The sequence below is a fragment of the Pogonomyrmex barbatus genome, unplaced genomic scaffold (assembly GCF_055798465.1).
Source record: "Pogonomyrmex barbatus isolate J1 unplaced genomic scaffold, ASM5579846v1 scaffold4, whole genome shotgun sequence".
NCBI lineage: Eukaryota > Metazoa > Arthropoda > Insecta > Hymenoptera > Formicidae > Pogonomyrmex > Pogonomyrmex barbatus.
Genome location: NW_028297138.1, coordinates 10254539 through 10274349, shown reverse-complemented (window position 1 = coordinate 10274349; position 19811 = coordinate 10254539). Strand labels below are relative to the sequence as shown.

General features: G+C 42.4%; 1 protein-coding gene across 9 annotated transcripts in view; it reads left to right on the top strand.

Annotated features, from left to right (window-relative positions):
• Positions 1-19811, top strand: part of LOC105423600 (uncharacterized) — a 383169-nt gene that overhangs the window by 298867 nt on the left and 64491 nt on the right. For all 9 annotated transcript variants that reach the window (XM_089080981.1, XM_089080983.1, XM_089080980.1 and 6 more), the window contains one exon: positions 16090-16377. In XM_089080981.1, coding sequence (XP_088937107.1) covers positions 16090-16377 — 288 coding nt within the window. The remainder of the gene's footprint in view (positions 1-16089; positions 16378-19811) is intronic.

The following is a 19811-nucleotide window of genomic DNA, read 5'->3' as shown; positions in this document are numbered from 1 at the left end:
ACATTATGGAATTTCATATCGCGCCAGAACGTATTCAACGAATTCCGCGCGGTGTGATTCCGTGCATTCGTGATTGCCGCGTCGCGCATGTTAACCAGCGCACGTTTGATGCTCGATAGAGTTAGCTTCTTGCCAACGGCGGAACGAAGTTCTCAATCCCGAAAATAATTCAGTTCTGGGCGCCGATTCGATTCTCATTTGATGGCCAATCCCGCCATGGCACGGAGCGAGCAATTGGCGGGAAATTCCTCAAATCTACTGAAAAGGATTAACTTTGAGAGTTGGACAGTCGTTCCCGTTATTAAATTCTTATTTACAAATCGGAAGTAAAATTGTGTCAGCGATAATCTAGATTTCGTGCTGCTGCTGCTCGCATTTTATATTCCTTCAACACTCGGGATAGAAAATAGTCAAATATTTATGTTTGTTATGAAGAATGGAATCTCTTTGTTTTAACTTATATTTTTAGGTGAGTAATTATATAAATGACTATGCGATTGTCATTAATTCAGTAATTATTAAGAAAGAAATTTTATAACTTATATTGCCCTCCTTTTTTTGGCGAAGCTATTTCTTGTTTAATCGGACTCGCTAGAACTTTAATTTAGAATCGTACGAAGTTTTTAAATTATTAAGTTAACACCGGATATCCCGACGTACAATATTTATATGCCGTTTTTCCGCTTTTCCGCAAACTTCTCTAACAGTTTCACTTGGTAATCGTTCTATCAGCGTTGTTTCCATGTTCACTTTGATAATATTAATTATTATATAATTACTTTGGACGCGTTACGAAACTTCAAATATTTAGCATGTTATTAATAACGAAATTAGTTAATATTAATTGTTATTGACACTAGTTTCTAAATAGAAGGAATAATCATCACACTATTTGTTGATGTAATTTAAAGCATTATGTACATTAATCCAAATTAATCTTTGAAGATTAATATAAAGAATAATAACAATAAAAAAAAGAATCCCGGATGATGTCATAGTATTTTTTTTTCTCTTTTTAAATGAAACGGTAAAACACTTTTATATAACGTCATTACAAGTTTCAGAATAGACGATAAATTTCACGGTCCAAAAACATTTCAGTTCAAGAGAGCTATCCACCTCCTTTGAGATATAATTATGCCTCTACATTCAATCGTTCCCGCGATTAATCTCTCGTAATTCCCAACCTTCTCGCGTTCCGTCGTCATCGAATTTCCTCCAATTTCCAGGCGAAATCGCCCGCTCGTACTTTCTTTTCTGAGAGAGAATATATCGGACCTCCGCGGTGCAATCTTAACAGAATTACGAGCGTAATAGCCTCTACTCTGCTTTGGTACTTCGGCTGATTTATATCTGGGCTCTTTCACTGAATGAAGTCGATACAAATGACCGCCACGCGAACGTTCTCGTTTATAATGTCCAAGTATCGCAACAATAGATATGATATTCCTTTCAAATTATTAAACCCACCAATTTCGAATTAAGTGCCATATTTTGCTCGTCTGTATTTAGACAAATAAATACGTTATAAGCATTCCGTCGATAATACGGCTTTTAATTTCTGAAAACGTCCGTCGGGGTAATTTTTCTCTACCCCTTGCGGAGGGGACCATGGCTGGCTGTCTGTGAAAAATAAACGAGCCCGTGCAACTTGGCGCAACGCCGTTCCGAGCCATTAAACTTGCACGCGGTAGCAAGTTTTTCGAAGCTGCGCATGCACTCTTCTCATGCACGGAGGGAGAGATGGAGAGAGGCAGAGAGTGAGAGAGAGAGAAAGAGAGAGAAAGATCGTTGCATGTACGGTAATGCACACACGGGAAGCGCTGTGCTGTGTGCCCGTAGGGGCTTTCGATATTCTGGCGCGAGCGCGGAAAAAGCCTAAGCACTACCGTTATTGATGACCGTCGTGTCGAACGGACCGCGTTGATTTATCGGCCCGGAGGAAAGAAATATTTCTCCGGGGCGCGCCGGAGAGAGGCGGAGATAGGGCGACGGAGAACCGCAGGTGATACGCCAAGGCGGAAATTTACGATAATATTTGCCGGGGCCGGACGAGCCGCGAAATGAAATTTCCACGATATGGCTTACACTTCTCGCGACGAGACCTTTTTCCCGGCCGCGAATTTCACGGTGGTCGCGATAGAAGGAATCGTGATGTCGGAGGTGGAGAGTAGAAAGCCTGGAGATAAATTTGATTTTTTTCTATTTTTTTTTTTTTTTTTTATTTAATTACCACAAGATATTTAAATCTAAAAGCACTAAGCACTGTCAAAACATGTAACTCTTCAGAGAACTTTTTACACTAATTATGTAAAAAATGTATTCATCCCTAGTCATAAAATGCTCCCCTCGTAACACACGTGCAATCATAAACGTATATCTATTAACGCGTTCCACAAAAATAGTTTTTTTTATTAAAAAAGTAATTTACGGATTGTAATTTAATAAGAAATTATTACGCGAAGAAATATTTGTCTAATATGACGCGATAATTACTAGGGAGAAAGTGAGTGCTCGCGTTAATTAAACGATACATACAAAGGAAAATGAATCGGGAGTTCGTCTGCTCGGGCAGGTGTACAGACACACATCATCACGAACGGACACAATATCCGCAGTTTACATGCCGAGCTTCCAGTCCGCTCGCCGTTACGCCGCGAGCTATGAGCTGGTGTGTGTTCTAACGCCGTGAACAACCATTTCCTACGCGACATACGTCTAGCTAAGGTATATTTACTCCCGATCCCTCTCGATGCAGCCCACAGCGGCTCCAGAGACGACTCGAGAGATCCTCGACGAAAACTTGTTAACCGTCGACGAGCTTAAGCCACTCGAAGGCTTCGCCTTCCAATTTCTCGTTTGTCGTCCTCTACGTCTCCGGCTTCGAACTCGCGGCCGTCCCTCTTGTAACTCGGTTCTCTCGTAAGCTCCGATGGAAGCGAGAGAGAAGCCGTCTCTCTCTCTCTCTCTCTCTCGATATCATGCCGGGTGGTCCTTTGATGCATTTACCGCGAGCGGTCTGATGACGTGCAGCGCTGCGATAGTAACGCTTTGGTTCGTTGGCTGACTTGTGTCTGCGCTCTTTCACTAGATAAAGTAGATACAGACGAATATTATGGTATACTAAATATATTACATCTTTCTCTCTCTCTCTCTCTCTCTCTCTCTCTCTCTCTCTCTCTCGTTATCTGCCTGCGTACATCTTACGATGCTTCATTTTTTGAACTACAGACGCTAATGCTAAAGAAATGCTTTTCATTATTTTCAGCTTCAAAGAGGCAAGGTTTCGTTATATTTTTTTATGAATTTGATGATCAAGATTGGAACATTTTCAGGTTTGCTATATAAAAAAATAGCGAAAATAAGGATGATTTTTTTTTTTTTAAATTAGATTACGTATTATCTTTTGTATAATTTGTAAATAAATGACAAGAAAAGATATCAATAATATTTAATCTTCGTAGGGGAGATCAATATAAGTTCATTTTTTTTTTGTAAAGCTGTAACTACCTCTATCTCTCCGCGGGAAGAAACCGCTTGTAGCTATTTCGCACGAGGGACCTTTATAAATTTACGTAGAACGACATGATGACGCGCCACGCTTCAAGTAGACGATAAAAAAGTAGCTGACTTGGAGCGTCGAAACTTGAAGCGTATACGAACCGTAGTAAAAGTCCGCGTAATGATATATGGGAGTTGGAGTGTCCGCCCCCGCGTCGGCATCTCGTCGCCCCCGATAGGACGTTTCGATGAAAATTGCATCAGCGAACGGTAAAATTCTGTATACCGATGTGAGAGGCTTTTGAGTATCCATCACGGCGCCGCGCCGGTTAGGTAAAAGTATCTCGACGGAAATTGGATCGTCGCGTCGTCTGACGATAGCTCGGCCGGGGGGATATTCCACCGTGTCCGACAAAAATTGTCTTTCGGTCACGGAAGGGCATTTGCCCCCCCCCCCCTTCCCCCTTCTTCATCTCTTTTGTTCGTTATTTTTTGTCTCGCGCAAGTAGCTTCCACTTATCCGCGTAAGCAGGCGATGCAGCGTCGTGGCCATTGAGCGACATCGTAAAAACACACATTCGAAAAATCTCCGCGGTGAGGAACAAATGAGAATTGACGGAGAAAAACGTCACTCGCCTGATACGTCCACGGAAAATCGTTTTAATGACCTCGCGGAATTGGAATGGTTCCGCGTCGCAATAACGTTCCTTTTCAACGTCGCTTATGGCCATTATTCCGAGAGATTTATCATCTTCAATTCTTTCAAATGCACATTCTCGGCGCGCGCGCGCGCGCACACACACACACACACACACACACACACACACACGAAATGTTCCGCTGCACGTAGAATATCATTTCCAAAAATGATGGCACGCGCTACTCGGGACTCTCGAGGAAAATTGAATCATATTTTCTTCAGCTCGCTAAACTTCTAAGTCACGTACCACCGTCCTGAGTTTCGAGTTTGAGTCTTTTGGTCTTTTTATCTCGTTTTACAGCAAGGTCGACGGTGCACGATTTACAAAGTGGCTCACGTAGCTTGCACTTTTTAAAATAATTAGCTTGTGTCTCTTTATAATTTAAGCGTTACCGGCGTACACGGAATATAGTTCAGACTGGCCATCCTTAAACTCCGTCGTCCTGTAAGAATCCCCGCGACGTTCCGTCCATGCAATTTTCCTCTTGTCGCAATTTTCCTCTTGATCACCTCTTCCCTCGTGCCGACGGCGCGCGATCGTGTATCCCATGTTCATGTCCAGAAGCAAACCCGGGTGAACATGGACCGTGCATATTCGTTCTCCCTCCGTTAATCATCCGTTAATCTCGACTATCGGTGTTGCCGCATCATGTTCGTCCATCCGCCGATCGCGCGTTACAAATCAAAGTCAGCAGGCGAGCAGGATGGAGACGTGCCGTGCATCGACGTCGAATCGGGACATCGGCATGCGAGAAGATGCGACGTAGACAGAGATGATGCAGCCGAGAGAGGAGAGGGGGAGGGGGAGAGGTAGCACGGTCGTGCATGGCGACACCGTGACGTTCCGTGTTCAAGTGGTGGATTCGAGCGCGTTCATTTGATATACAGCTAATTAGAGATCGAAATCGCACGACTCGCCAGTGTGTGCGCATCTCTCGCTTTGAAACGGGTCGCGGTCGGAGCCGCTTTCGTATTCGTGAAGCTAATACCTCGCGTGCGTGTGCGTGTGCGTGTGCAAATTCGACTGGAACCGCACCGAGAGGATGCGTCGCCAAGGATCGCGAGCGTTTGGATCATGAAAGAGAGAATCTTATTCATAGTAAAAGATTATACTCTCGTCACATTGCCAAGGAATGTTGCCGAGTGACGGCTTTAGAAATATCTTGCCAAGAAATCTTGAAAAACAACTCTTTTTGATGCAATCTGGGTATTGTATGTATATATTAACTCGTTTAAGCAAGTTTGCTTATTCGGCAGCTAATTTCTATTCAGCAGGAAACATTTTCAGCAGCCATATGCTCTTACTTAAAACACGCGTTTGTATTCTGAGAAGGAAAATCCGATTATATAGATCCGATTGAGATGCAATTAATGAAGTTGAGAATGAAGTTGAGTTTTCAATTTTATGCGGCACGCAATAATTATTGTTATTAATTAGCCGAATAAAAATTCTCTATATCATTATTAATGTGAAACTAGATTATGAATAGTTTTATGTTGAAAATGCCGCATGTAAAATGCTTATCGCACTGTATGGTTAAACTGAGACGCGAACTGAATTCGCATTTGCAAATAGTACTCAAATTCTAAACTGCTGATAAGTTAGTTTAGCAGAAGCAACAACAACTTTACTTGTTAAAACGCTCGCAAATGGGAAGCAATAACAATTTTACGCTATCTATATATATATATATATATATATATATACACACATACAGAAACGTAATTTTGCAACTTTCTTTATGATTGAATCAATTATTTAAGAATATTATAATGACCATCGCGCAGTTTGCATACTCATTTTCAAATTAAGTCGGATATCTGATAAAAACTGAATTCCTTCCAAATTTTAAATGCATTGCCTGCAATCGCGATAAGTTCGTTCTTTCGCACACACTCGCACGCGTTCAATGGAAGGCAGGATCGGATGATTGTGTTCAACGTTCACCCTTCAACTTGATATACAGCTAATTGGAGATCTGAATCTCGGAGCGTAGATCGTATCCCGGGGCGCGAGAGAGAAGCGCGTAGATGTACAAAACGTTTTGCGGTGTGTCGTGTGCAGCACAGCGTTTCTCAATGCTAACTGTATTAAAAAAGTCGTACGTCAAACGCCCTTTTAATTTACAAAGTACGTAAGAACAAGATTGAAATAAGATATGAAACGAAATTCTTTCTCGCAAGTCTTTATTCCGAAGTGCACTCTTCAGGCACTCGCTCTCACTCTAGATGAAAACTACCGTGTGCTTAAGTCTCGACACTTCGATGCGCGACGTGTAATTTAGATTTAAATAACGCTATTGTGAATTTTCCTAATTTTTGTAGAAAGCTCTCGTTTAGATTAAAGCGAGTGTTGCCAGTATTGATCGTCGAAGCGTTAAGTTGAGAAACCCTGATGTATAGCATGCCGTGCGCTTCTGGATTTGCGTCTACGTGGGAGCGGGCACCTGCACTCTCGCGTAAAACACGTCTCCGCGATCCCTTCGACAAAAGACGGGAGACGAGATGGGAAAATAGAAAGGATCCGCTCTATCCTAGCAAACTATAACTAGAGCAATATAAACCGCGTCCGCGGTTAGTATACTGCTCTATAAATTATATATCATCCGCTGGATATGTGTGGAGCCGGACGTCGTTTCGATGCCGCGCATCTGAGTAATATATTATATTTCTGCTTGTCATACAACTACGCTTGCATCTATGTACCATCGCAAACGGCATCTTCTCCTCCTGGCACATCGTTCCATTCTTCTCTCGCGGAATGACGCATAAAACTCGTCACGTCGCGACGCGAATCGACTTCTAATCGCTATATCGTAGTAATACAATATCAAACTCACAACGCTTTATATAAACAATATTGAAATTCAGAGTAACTTATAATATAATTTACTATAAAATAATTTCGCAGTGCAAAAAGTAATATAATATTAATTAATATAACATTTGTATAATAATAATAAATTATATAAATTTTATATAATTTAATTTAATGTAATTTATAACTTTATATAATTTAATGAATAATATTAAAATGTATAAAAAGCAGAAAAATTTTTCGTATATGATATTAATGTTTATTTTTAATATAAATATTAAGTTATCTGTAATATCTGTAAATATGAATATCTTAATCTCCAATAATTTTATTTGCTTAACTACTTTGCTTAACAGATTTAAAAAAAAAAACAACGAAAGGATCACAAATGATTTGTCGGAGATAAAGTAAAAGTAGAGAAGATATTCAGCTCGCTCTTGATTATGAAAAAAAATCTCAAATCTATCGTTCTGCAAACTTTTATCTTACGCTCGTGATCGTATTTTTCATTGTCTACGAAATGTCAAAACTACGTCAAGCAAACGACAATCCCATTCTATATGCTCGACATGTTCATCCAATACCAACTTCCCTTTTTCCTTGAAACAGAGAGAGAGACTTGGCTGTAGGAGATTCGTTTTGTACGACTGCACTTCGTTAAATCAACGAAGCTGCCGTACAACGTAACTGAGTTAATGTATACTTTGCGCGTGTTTTATCAAACTACTATATCCCACGGAGCAGAGCAAGTTGACATATCGTATCGTGTTATCACGTGGGCCAGAGTTATGTAACCGTTATAAATATTTCTCTTGATAATAGAGAGTTTAATTAATTTTTGAAATGCGCAATTGCCGATTTAGTAGTCGGAAATTACCGCGATAAACTGTTCGAAAAGTTTTCAAAAATATGTAGATATTACGCGCGTGGAAACTGCACTTTACGATCCCGCGATTGGATTGCATGTAAGTTGAGATCGGTACAATCGGTGCCGCTAATTGATTCGGCAATTAATCGCACCGCGAGCGGAATCGAGCGGATCGTCGTCGGACTAATGCGTTTGTCGTGAATCAGTTTCGCAGTTACAAGTTTCTCTCGTTGCCGGACAGTTCCGATATCGCGGTCAACGATTTTATTATCCTTCTCGGCGGCGGCAAACAAAGTTGGAAAATCGCACAACGGCCACCCTGATCTGGAGAAAAAGAGAGGAAAACTTTACGGTTTCGGTAAAAGAAACAATAGTTCGCTGAGTGGCGACTCGACTCGACGCGAGTCGATTCGACTTGACTCGACTCGACTCGACTCGACTCGACTTGCCCCGATTCGACTCGACTCGACTCGACTCGACTCGACTCGATGCGATGCGATGCGTAACTGGATCGAGACCTTATTGAGTTTCCGTACTTTCGGATTCCGCCTGTCGTCACTGGCGACGTTGATGCGCGCGCGACTGGAGGCTGTGAATTTGCTTTTCAAATTTTCGTTCTTTCGCTCGCGGGCGAAACCAACTACCGTAGCGGCGAATCAATGGGTTTCGAGTTTAGCATTAGTTTCACATCTTACTGCATCTCGCCTCGAGAATACGTTTCTCCGCATTTGCCACTTCTTGTAATCTACGGGATTGTTAGGTGATAATATTATAGTTGCGTACACCTTCGGCCAAAAATGCATATTTTTAAAAATTATTTTTATACACGCATTCACATAAATGTTGAATAAATAGGACATTTTCAAATCTAGCACGTAGCAAAAATCAAGAATTACAATCTATAATTTATATTTATATTTAGCTCTCATCACAAACTGATGATTTCCAGAATTACAGGACTGTTCATGAGACTCTCTCTCTCTCTCTCTCTCTCTCTCTCTCTCTCTCTCTCTCTCTCTCTCTCTCTCGCACCATATTGATCGAAGCTGCTAGTGTTTCTCGATATCGCAGTCGATCGAAATGGGATTCCACTTTAATGCCAGTTTCGAATGCCGAGCTCTGAATGGACAATATTGCAATTAGGCTCGTGACAGTCGATCGAATGTCGGTACGTCCCCGTTGCAAGCGTGTACACGCACGCCTCGCGAGTCTGATTTAGGCAATTTAGACCGCAGCTGCTGTGCAGCTTTTCAGCTGTTCAGCTTCAGTTCTTGCTCTAACAAAACCGGCGAAATCGTCGGCGTGTCTCGATCGGTTTTGCCCGCCGGCGATGTGAAACAACGATGACGATAGCGGCGATGGAAAATCCAAGACCGAGAAAACTTTCAAGCTAACGAACAAACTTTCGCTGTATAGCCCGTCGTCGCGCAAGACGTCGACAGAGAATCGAGATTTCGTAACGATTTATATAATGAAGACTGCGCGTCGGTACGAAGTCGATAAACCGAGTATTAATTAAACGAATGACGATGACGTGCTGGAATTTGCAAACATCACGATTCGCGCTCTTTGAAAGTTTGCAAGATAAACAGCAGATACGTTGGATTATTTCTGATTACATTGGAAATGTTATTTGATGAAATTTCCATAAAACGGGCTTGAGAAAATCGTGCGATATTTCATTGGTCTTCGGTTAACCAAACAGAATGAAAAAGAGATAGGCATTAATATTATTTAACCAGCGGTAATTACCGACGAAGAAAAAAGATTGCACGAATATTAAAAGGTGAAATAAACGGAAGATGAAAATAAATCTAGACACGTTTTCGCGCAGCAGCGGAAAATCCACGCTTAGGACATTTTTAAAGCTAGGTTCGGAAATAAAGTATGATAGTTTTTCAACCGTGAAGGTATCGTAGTACGAACATTAGCAAAATCTCTGTCGCTTCTGCCGGGAGCTTATCTATCTCTCAGCTTCTCCGACACACCGAGCCAAAATGTAACTATCGTGCGAGTCTCGTTGCCCGCCTTAAAGCGTCGTAGAATCACCAAGGCGTTATACCTCGCGAAAACTCTTGCGGTGACGACGGGGAACAAGAAGCGAGGAAAGTTATCTCGAAGTGCGCCGTCCCGGGAGAAAGTGGGAGCTGCTCATCGCGGTTGAGAAGCGACTTGGGGACTCGAGGACTAGGAGTGCCCGGGATTCTCTCCTAGTCGGGGCGAGGCGATAGCCTGTGAGGGGGTGACTTGCGGGGATGGAGATCACGCGTCTTGAAAGACGGAAAAACTTTGGAATGAAAATTGACGGCCGGCGACGAAAACATGTGAGCGCGCGGGGAGATCTTAACACCTGCCTTTTCACGCCGTAATAATAAGGTCGCTCGTCGACTTTAAAGCGGTCGCGCGCGTGGACCGCTTAAACGAATTAAAAGTACGAAGAGTCCTTCCTTTCGTCCCTTCGTCTCGTCGTCCTTCTCTCGTTGTCTTCATCGTTCTCGACGCGAAGCTGGAAAAGTTGCCCGGCTTCGTCTGCCGTATTGAAGTTTTTTACATCCACCGAGATAATCTAGCTTAATTAATTTAATTCCGGTGGGGAGAAGGGAAGGGGGAGGGTTATGACCTTCTACCCCGGCCTTTCCCTCCACCTCGCTTCGTTATCGTCCCACTCCGCTGGAGGGATTTCTCGCAGCGAGGAATATTTTATTACGCGAAAGCGATTTTATGAGACGGCTGTACGTTGTAACGGTTGTATTTAGAGACCTTCTTGCCCGTCGCAAGAATGCGCGAAGAACGACGTCGAGGTAATTTAGACGATTTTTCTTTCCCTTGTTAAGTTTACGCGAGACTGAGGAGGGATTCGTTTTAATAGAGAGGGACGACGATCAATCGAGAATTCTTACAATATCTAAAAATAAAAATTAATATCGTTAACGATGGAGCACACAATAGCATGTGCACAGATTTTTATTACAGCGTCAGATGGAAATAGACAATTAAAATTACATTGAAAGCACAAGCAAATATCGAACATCGATATATCGGAATCTGATGTAATTATTTTATAACATATGATGTCTTCATTTTTCTCTCCTGTCAAAGTTTATAAAATCTGTTTTGACAATATTTTTATGATAATGTCACGTGTCAATACATCTCATATTCCACCGATGTGTCGCACGTGTTTACTTTCTGCCGTTCGCGCAAGCTGAAGAAGTGCATTTTTTCACATTCGACGCTTTATATTTCTATATTATCCTTACATTTTTTTTCCATCCGAATAAGCCCATTTTTGTCCGTATTTTTTCAAGGTTTTCTCGTTTACATATTAATTTTCCAGGCCAGTGCGTACGTTGTACTTTCCAGATCGAGCGTATTTGCGCACTTCCATTTCCTGTTTTGCAAAGAGCCTTCAATTGAAGCGCGGATTTTCCCTCCGATCTATATTATATCCTTTATTATTCCGGATCGCAGCGGTGACGCGCGAGTTAGAGAGACAGCGAGAGAGGGAGGGAGGGGGGGAGGGGGGGAGGGGGTTGAACAAGTGCGGGGATGGATTTCGCAGCCTGTATATTACAGGCCCACATCCCGTCATATTACGCGGCACGGCAAAAAGACGTTATACGAAAAATTCCTTTCCTTCATATGTTCGCATATTCCGCATTGTGCGTGAGTCACATACTGGGGGGTAACAGGTGTGAAAAGTTCATAAAACCGGGAAATATATGCGGGATATACATACATGGACGAACACGAGTGTTTCGTCTCCTAATGAAACGTCAATAAGGAACGGCGTCCGCGAACTAGCGCGCCGGGATCTGCCTTTATTATCTGCCCGAAGAGAAAGCTTGCAATTATAAATTCTGATTAATTCGCCTTTTTATCGCTTCATCAAACATTTATGATGGATGAAGTTTTTGAGCGAGTCCACGGACGTTATAAATCATGCAGTATCGGAGTATATCGCTCAGTTGATGCATAGCGCGTGCGTATTTTAGTCGATATTTGCTCCTGCGTCAGAAAAAGATAGTAACAAAAAAAAATGAAGCAATACGCGTATATTTATTTCACAGAAATTTATTTGCATGTGCGTGTAATAATAATTACAAATTATTACACGAAAGTGAATGTATAACTTATCACATTCTCAACACATTCTCAACCCTAGTAAACCTTATGAAATCTCCGAAAATGTAACCTTTAAACATAATTATTCTTAGCATTCTATAGTCCGAAGCTTAAGCTTCATTAATTCCTATTGCTCTATCTTTGATTAACGAATTAACCGTATGCACTAAACTGTAAAAGCCGCACAAAAGATGGATGTTCAAATAGTGGTACCAAGCCGCAATAGCGTTTCTCTCGTTGCGAGAGGAGAAACAGGATCGAAAGTGGGTCGGGTCACCGATGGGCGAGGGCGATGATGAACGAGAGGGTCAGGATGCGCGGGAGGAAGAACGGGCGGGAGAAGTAATGCGATTCTCGCGTGAGAATCGAGCGAGGGTGCCAAGGACGCGCGCGGGAAGATCGTGACGGAGGAGAAGGAGACCAAGAAGATCTCGTTGGTCTTGGTCCCGATTTTCCCGTGAGAGGACGAGAGTTTCGAGATATTCCTCCCCGTCTCTCTCTCTCTCTCTCTCACACACACACACACACACACACACCACACACCCACCCACCCACACCTTGCGGGTCGGCAATTTGTCAGGCGAGCGAATACACGAGGAGAGATAACGGCGAAGTTTCGCAGACGCTCCGGACGGCCGCGGACTCTCTCGCGATTGACAAATGCGCGACTGTCGCTGGTGCGCTTTCGGGAAACGGCGCGTTTTGTATGCGTACAAATGGCGATCACGACATACAGGAATACACGTGTATGATAAGCGCCCCCATCGGGGAACGGGATGATCCGGATGCCGCGGTTCCGCCGACGGTCTCGGAGGAACGTGACGAATGAGTCTAGCAAATAAGCAATGTTTGCATTTTTTATCGCAAAGGTGATATCTTTTTAATTAAGTGATACAAATATCTGAGACATCCTATCATGACAAATTATGCGATTTTTTGCTTTTTTTTGATGGAAGTTTGTAACTTTTTAAAAATCGATATAGCCGAAAAATTTACAGAGAAATTTGTGATATTATATAAATAATAAAAAGATATCTAAATATTTATAACGTTGTTATAAATGATTTAAAATATTCTTATACGTAAATTTTATAATTATCACAATTTATATAAGGTGAATGAATTGTTATTAAGTGGAAAAATATGCGTATTACATGCATCGGGAAATAACATGTGCAATAATATGCGACGGTACATTATTCATTGATATACAATATATATATATCGTACAGCGCAATGACCAGCGAAAATATTTATGGTTAAAGAGCGTGTTTTAATAAACGCCCACGTCAATTAGCGCAACGCTCTGGCTTAATGAGTGTGTTTCTGTAATTACGCGAGTAATACGTATTACTGATACGGGACGAACATTTTGCGCGAGATACGGGAGCGACAAATTGAAGAATCGGAAAGCAAGAGCACGTTGAAAAACACGGGATTAATATCCTCGGACTCGTGAATAAAGCGGAAATACTGGCGCATATTATATCAATAGCCGCGGCATTGCGTCTGTGCGGGTATTTACAAACCTATCGCTCCCGGCATCGATTGTTTGCGAATGCGGGCGCGTTTCGTGTTTGCGAGACTCTAACGGTAGTCAAATAATTCGCTAATTATTCACGGAAAATTATTACGCGCACGGAAAGATGTATGTCGATAATATCTTATAAAACGCGAGTATCGTTTATCCCTTTTTCGCGAACGGGGGAGGGAAAAACGGCACGCCCGGCACTCGTCCAGACGACAGGAGCTGTCCGTTGATTACAACGATGACAAACGGCAACGCGTGGGAATTACGAAATGAAGGTTTAATAAGGTATGAGCCGGATCGGGACCCGCCGGTCGTCGCCGCCGCCACCGCCGTTGCTGCCGCCGCCGCTGCGTTTCCCCTGCAGTAATTAACAAATCCAATTTTAATCGACGGTTCAATTCACGCTGCGCCCTGCCGGCCGGAAACTCACTCGCGAATACGGCGTCGCTCCGTACATTCAGTCGTCATATCAGCGCGTAAAACTGATTAGCGGTTCCCCTCGCGACGCAATTATCCCGCTCTGCGCCGGACGGCTCGTTCTCATTTTGTTGCCCCGTAGTAAACGAAATAAGCGTGCAAACAAAATAAATTCCTTTGTCCGCAATCCACGCTTTTAGATGGTGCGTCGCGAATTCGGCTGATGATAATTAAAGCCGTCTATCGATTACGTTGTTAGCATACTTCTAATTTACAATTTATCAGGCGTGATTATACGTATGAATAATGTGCATACTAATATAAGAGCATAACTAATATAAGTACATAAGAATATAAAGAATTGTAACAAATTATGTAAATTAATATGATTAAGTTAAATAGATGAAAAATATTTCATGTTTTAGATTTATAAAAAAACAGTTCTTGGAAGAGATATTTCATAATTGAATTAAAAAAAAAAAAAAAGAAAAGAATGTTATACACGTTTTTTAAATTAAATTATAGGTATTTGTTTATAGATAGCTCGTATCCCGATCACTCGGGGAAAACGCGAAAAATCGCGATCCACCGAGAGAGAAGCGATAGCAACAATACCCAGTTCGTCCGATCGGCGATGACACATTCTAATTAAAAATCCCGAGCGTATCATTTTTATCGCCCATATTTCGCATTCCCGCGCGAAAGAAAAAATCAGACCGCGGTATCGCGATTTCCATGCGTTTGTCCCCGAAAATCGCGATGCGAATTGGAATATCGTATCGCCCGCATCCGAGATTCCTGTGTGCGCGCACGTTTCGGCGTTCTGTGTGCCATTCGAAAAGGGCTCAATCGAAAAATCGGTAGTAACGCTCGAAACGACGTAGGCAAAGCGCATTGCGCCGCACGATTGCCGGATTGTAAAACAAAGCACAGCGTGCAACACGCAGGCAGTGCAAGCATGCAGGTGCGAACGTTGATCGCGGATATTTCCGCGTTTTTTTGTAGCCCGCCCGTGTACACGATCATGCGTGCGTGTACGTTAAGTCCGTTGCGTAAAACAATGTATAAAACCTCGGCCACATATAATGCGCAAAAATGATTTAGTAATGGCTGCTTTTCATCTCTTTTTTTTTCTCCCCCCCCTCCCCCCGCTTCAAATCCGAAAAATAATATAAAACTGAGATTGTATTTTTTTTTTTTCTTGAATATGCTGCATCATAGTCACGGGTACGTGAATTTATCACGTTCATGCACACAATAACGGGAACGGGTGAACGAATTGAAAATCTGCGCTTCCTCCCTTTTCTCCCTTTTCTTCGTACCGTAATATGCATTTTTTATTATTTATTTTAAAATATCGGGCTCTTTTAGTAGAAATATTTTGAAGATAAGGCCATTTCCACAGCAAGGTGCAAGCGTAACGTAGTAAACTTCCGTAGTGCGGTTATACGCGATGATCGCTTTAATAGAACACAAAGACGGATTAGCATATCCTGGCAGTCTAGCCATCACGTGCACGTGTGCGTAATGTAGTCGCACGTTAGCGACGGACACATCGATGCGCGATATATTTATGGTTTATTGCAGCGCGTTTATGGACGGAATTACAGTCGGCGCTCGTTTTAATGGGTGTCGAGATTGCGGCGCCGCGCGGTGCTGCCCTCGTAATTTCGCATCGGTACGATAAATTATTAAATTCGATCGGTTTAACTATTGTCAGAACGCGGACTCGGCGGGGACACTAAGGCTACGTTATGCTCTATTAAGGTATGATCGATTATGGCTTGCGGCCGCGTTGGCGACCGATCACGAACGGAACGGACTAGATCCGCCAACTGTGGTTATATATAGATTTGATCAAATGTACAATCACGTCTCTTGCTTTTCGATATAAATATGATACAATGATCTGTGTTCGTCGTTTCATCCCTCATGGCGAGCATAATGGTGAGCACTAAGTAAGAATTTTCTCAAATTAATTAAATGTCGAAAGACGTGAAGATTTCAGACTCAGTCAATGCGAGATGAGAGAGATAAGGTTTTAGCATGGATATTTGTAATTTTTGTAAAAGTGATTTTTAAAATATCAATTTTATCAATAAAGAATATTTGCTGAATATATTTTGCAGAATGCCACATCTCCCGGCGCCAGCAACGATGGCCTCACAAAACAGCAACTGGAGCTCATCCAGCAGCTCATGCAGCAACAACAGCAACAACAAACAACCACACAGCAGCAGCAGCAGCAACAGCAGCAACAGCAACGGACTACTTCGCCAGCGGTGATACAAAAGGCACCAAAACCGTCCATCAAATCCACTGCGTCACCCGGCAATATTTCCAACAATTCCGCGAGTGGAAACACGACCAGTAATGCGAGATCGAGTCCAAAACCGAAGATGTGGAGTCACTCGCAGGTAAGTGTAAGTTATAAATAAAAAAAAATGCAACATTTTCAATTTTTCCATGTGTGTGTTTTTTATACATCGAGTATAATATTGAAAATTGCATTGGGCGATACAACTAGTTATGGAAACAATAATATGAATTAAAAATGATTACCTATATTCTTTTTTAGTAACAATATGAAAAAAATACATATTTTTGAAGTTCATTAAAATGAATATTAATAATATTTATTTAAAAATCAATACATATTAGTATTCCTTTTAATGAACTTCAAAAATAGATTTTTCTATTTCAGGAAAAGAAGATGGTTTTTTCTTTTTTTTTAAATAGAAAAAAATGAAAGTATCCATTAGCAATAAAATTAAAAAAAAAAAAACAATGCGAAGTAAAGAAAAAATAAATGTATTAACTTCAATATAATAAGCAAGCAAAATCAAAGGAAACTGCCTTAATTAACATCGATCGAAGCAAATTTCATTAACGAATGACAATTGCGATGCATTCCATTGTGCAGCTCGTACATGCTGCATGATTTTATTATGTTATCGCGTAACGAAATCCCGAGATAGCGCCGAAAGTAATAAACTCGTAGTACCTCCAGACTGCTTTCGGTTGAAAGAGCCCTTCTTCCGCATTAGGCGGCGGAAGTATTACCAGGCGCACCCAAGATCCCGTGTACACGGCTCGTTGGAATTCGCCGCGGTAATCTTTTGTGCGGCGAATACATCACAAATCGCATTACGTATCGCAGCCAGAGTTGATACCACTCTGGTACTCTGGTAATCCAGCCGACGAGGACTCGTCGAATATTATACGGAAACGCGAAACAGCGGTATATCGCGCGCGTGACCCTTTGTGCGGGATCCCGTTCATTTTCTAGTTGAGAAGCACAGTCGGATGAAACGATAGACAGACGCGATATCCTTCTGAAAGCCGCCCCATACATCCGTGATTTATTACAAATTAAAAAGGTTTAAAATAATTCTAGCATGAAAAAAAAAGAGTTAATTTTATTTTTTAATTGAACCGAAATAATTTTCAGCATCGATTTTATTAGAGAAGGACTCGAATAACGAAATATTTTTACGAATGTATTTTTGCAACAATTTTTCCGTCGAATTGAATTGATCGTCCTGCTCTTCCACCGGGGTAAATCCCGTGCGGTGTTAAAATAGCGGTCGAGCCGGTTTCGCGAACGAGTCTTCAAAAGCCGTTCAGAACGAAACATTCACCAGTGCGAGAGTTAAATCCGTCATCGAGAACCATATAGTGTGGCTATAATCCGTCCTCGTTGAATTACGCGGTGCTCGCTTCATAAAATTGCGCGAATTGCTAATTGGTCTCGCTCGCTTCCCTTTATATCCCTTTATATCCCTGTCCTTCCGGCCATCCGAATCTTCGGCGATCAAAAGGATGACGACGCTGTGAAAGAAGCCTTTGAGCAGATCCTTTCACGGTTCGGCACATCGAACGCTGTAGAATTTTCTTCCGACATTCTCCTTGTCGTCCGAAGAAAGGTGCGTGATTAGCGTGGCGAATCGTAGTCGGAAGTCCAGTCGAATATCTCGCTTTCAACAAGTCGGACCCATTTCGTTTATTTGTAATTTCGCGTTTAAAGCAAAAACGTTATAAAGTGATTTTATCTCTTTAACTCAGAAGTCGTTTATTAAATTACGATTACTTGTTAAGCCATAATCCATCACACCTGAAAAAGCTTTTTTTTTTTTTCTGGAATTTTCTCCCGTCATATTTGAGTATCTAGGCGAGCAGTTGCGTGGCGTGCCATCAAGTGTTGATATGAGGAATATTAATTGGCGAGTCTCCGAATGTATCGAGTGTTGGTATAAGGAACTCGTCTCTCCAATGTGCAAACATATCAACCGTATGTCCAGCGCGTCAGCTACATCGACCTGGTAATAGTGTGACTGAACGCTCCCAGCCTGTCTATAAACCGTTTACTGTCATTACTGAATCATGCATAAAAGACGATCGCAGCTTACGTAGCTGGTGGTACCTCGTCGCAAATCTTTCACGTCGGACTACTCGAACGTTTAAATTATGTACGACGGATTAACGATTATACGTACGCTTGGCGATGACAACAATGTATAATTAAAATATTTTAAGTGGTCGAATCGTTACGATGTCGCCGACTAAGATTATCTTATTAATGACTAAATAAATTATTGCATTAACAACTGGGAAAACGCTCGCAAATCCTAATGGCTAATAATTACTAGTAGTGGTTTGATGACTGTATGGTTTACTGCAGCTTAGAGAACCATCGGCTCCATAATTATGTTCATCGGCTGCCTGCAATAACGCTCATCGATCGCCGCGTTTCGACGCAAGAAAACGTACACGCAGTCCATCATCGAAGATTCCCGCTCGCCTGTATTTCAGCGCGTTTTTCCGCGACGGGACCCGCCGCCAACACCCCCTCCAGGCACCTCTCCGCCACCTAACTTCATTACGTTAATGGCATAATAACCATTGCGGGCGGGCCGAAGAGCTTATGCGCCGGAACGTCGATGTCCCTAAACACAGCAAGAAGCGAGCGCGCAGTAAAATCGATCCGATCTCCATTAATATGTATGAGGTCTTCGCCAATGGACGCGGAAGGGCTGATGGGGCGAGAGGTGGTCGGGAGAAAGGGGGAAAACGAGAGACCGGGGATTCTCGTACTCTTCTTGCCGTCCTCCCTCCGCCCGCCTCGCCGCATCGGAGCCCCGAACTGCGGGCGATCGCGAAATGCTCTCGGAAACTGTCGTAATTGCTTAGGAACTCGAGGACGAACGGATTCTTCGGGATCTACGTTGCGATAAAGGGGAGGATGGGAGAGGATCCTGCATATAGAGCAAACTCGGCAAACTCGATTTAATTGCGATCCCTTATACAATTACGTTATGGTTAGCGAAGCGTTAGCATTGCCCGATCACACACAATGAGAACGCGTGCATGCCGAATCGGGGCTTGGGATATATCGCGCTTAGAAATTCACGTTAGTTCTTATTTGCATATTTATCGAAGGCGCATTATACGGGGCGTATACATACGTACGTACATACGTCAGCCCGCGTACGAACGTACGCGAGATGAGAAAGTTATTCATTGGCCGACGAGTAATGCGGGATAGATGTTAAAGACGAGCGCAAAGTGCGCCGTTAAATTATATTTAGCCTTCTTGTGTCACTTTGATATCGTAAACACGTCTCGACCATTATCCGCCAGCTTTATATTGCGGTATGAGAATATTCACCGTATTTTCCCTCTATATTTATGGTTCGTTCTAGACGGACCGGCTACAAATATACACGGCGAGACAGCGGCGGCGCGAAGATCCGCGCGAGGCCGCGCCATCGTCAGGGAAGCAACGCGACATTTCGTCATTACATTACCTTATTTCCGCCTTGTTCGACGACGAAACACCTTTTTTATTACC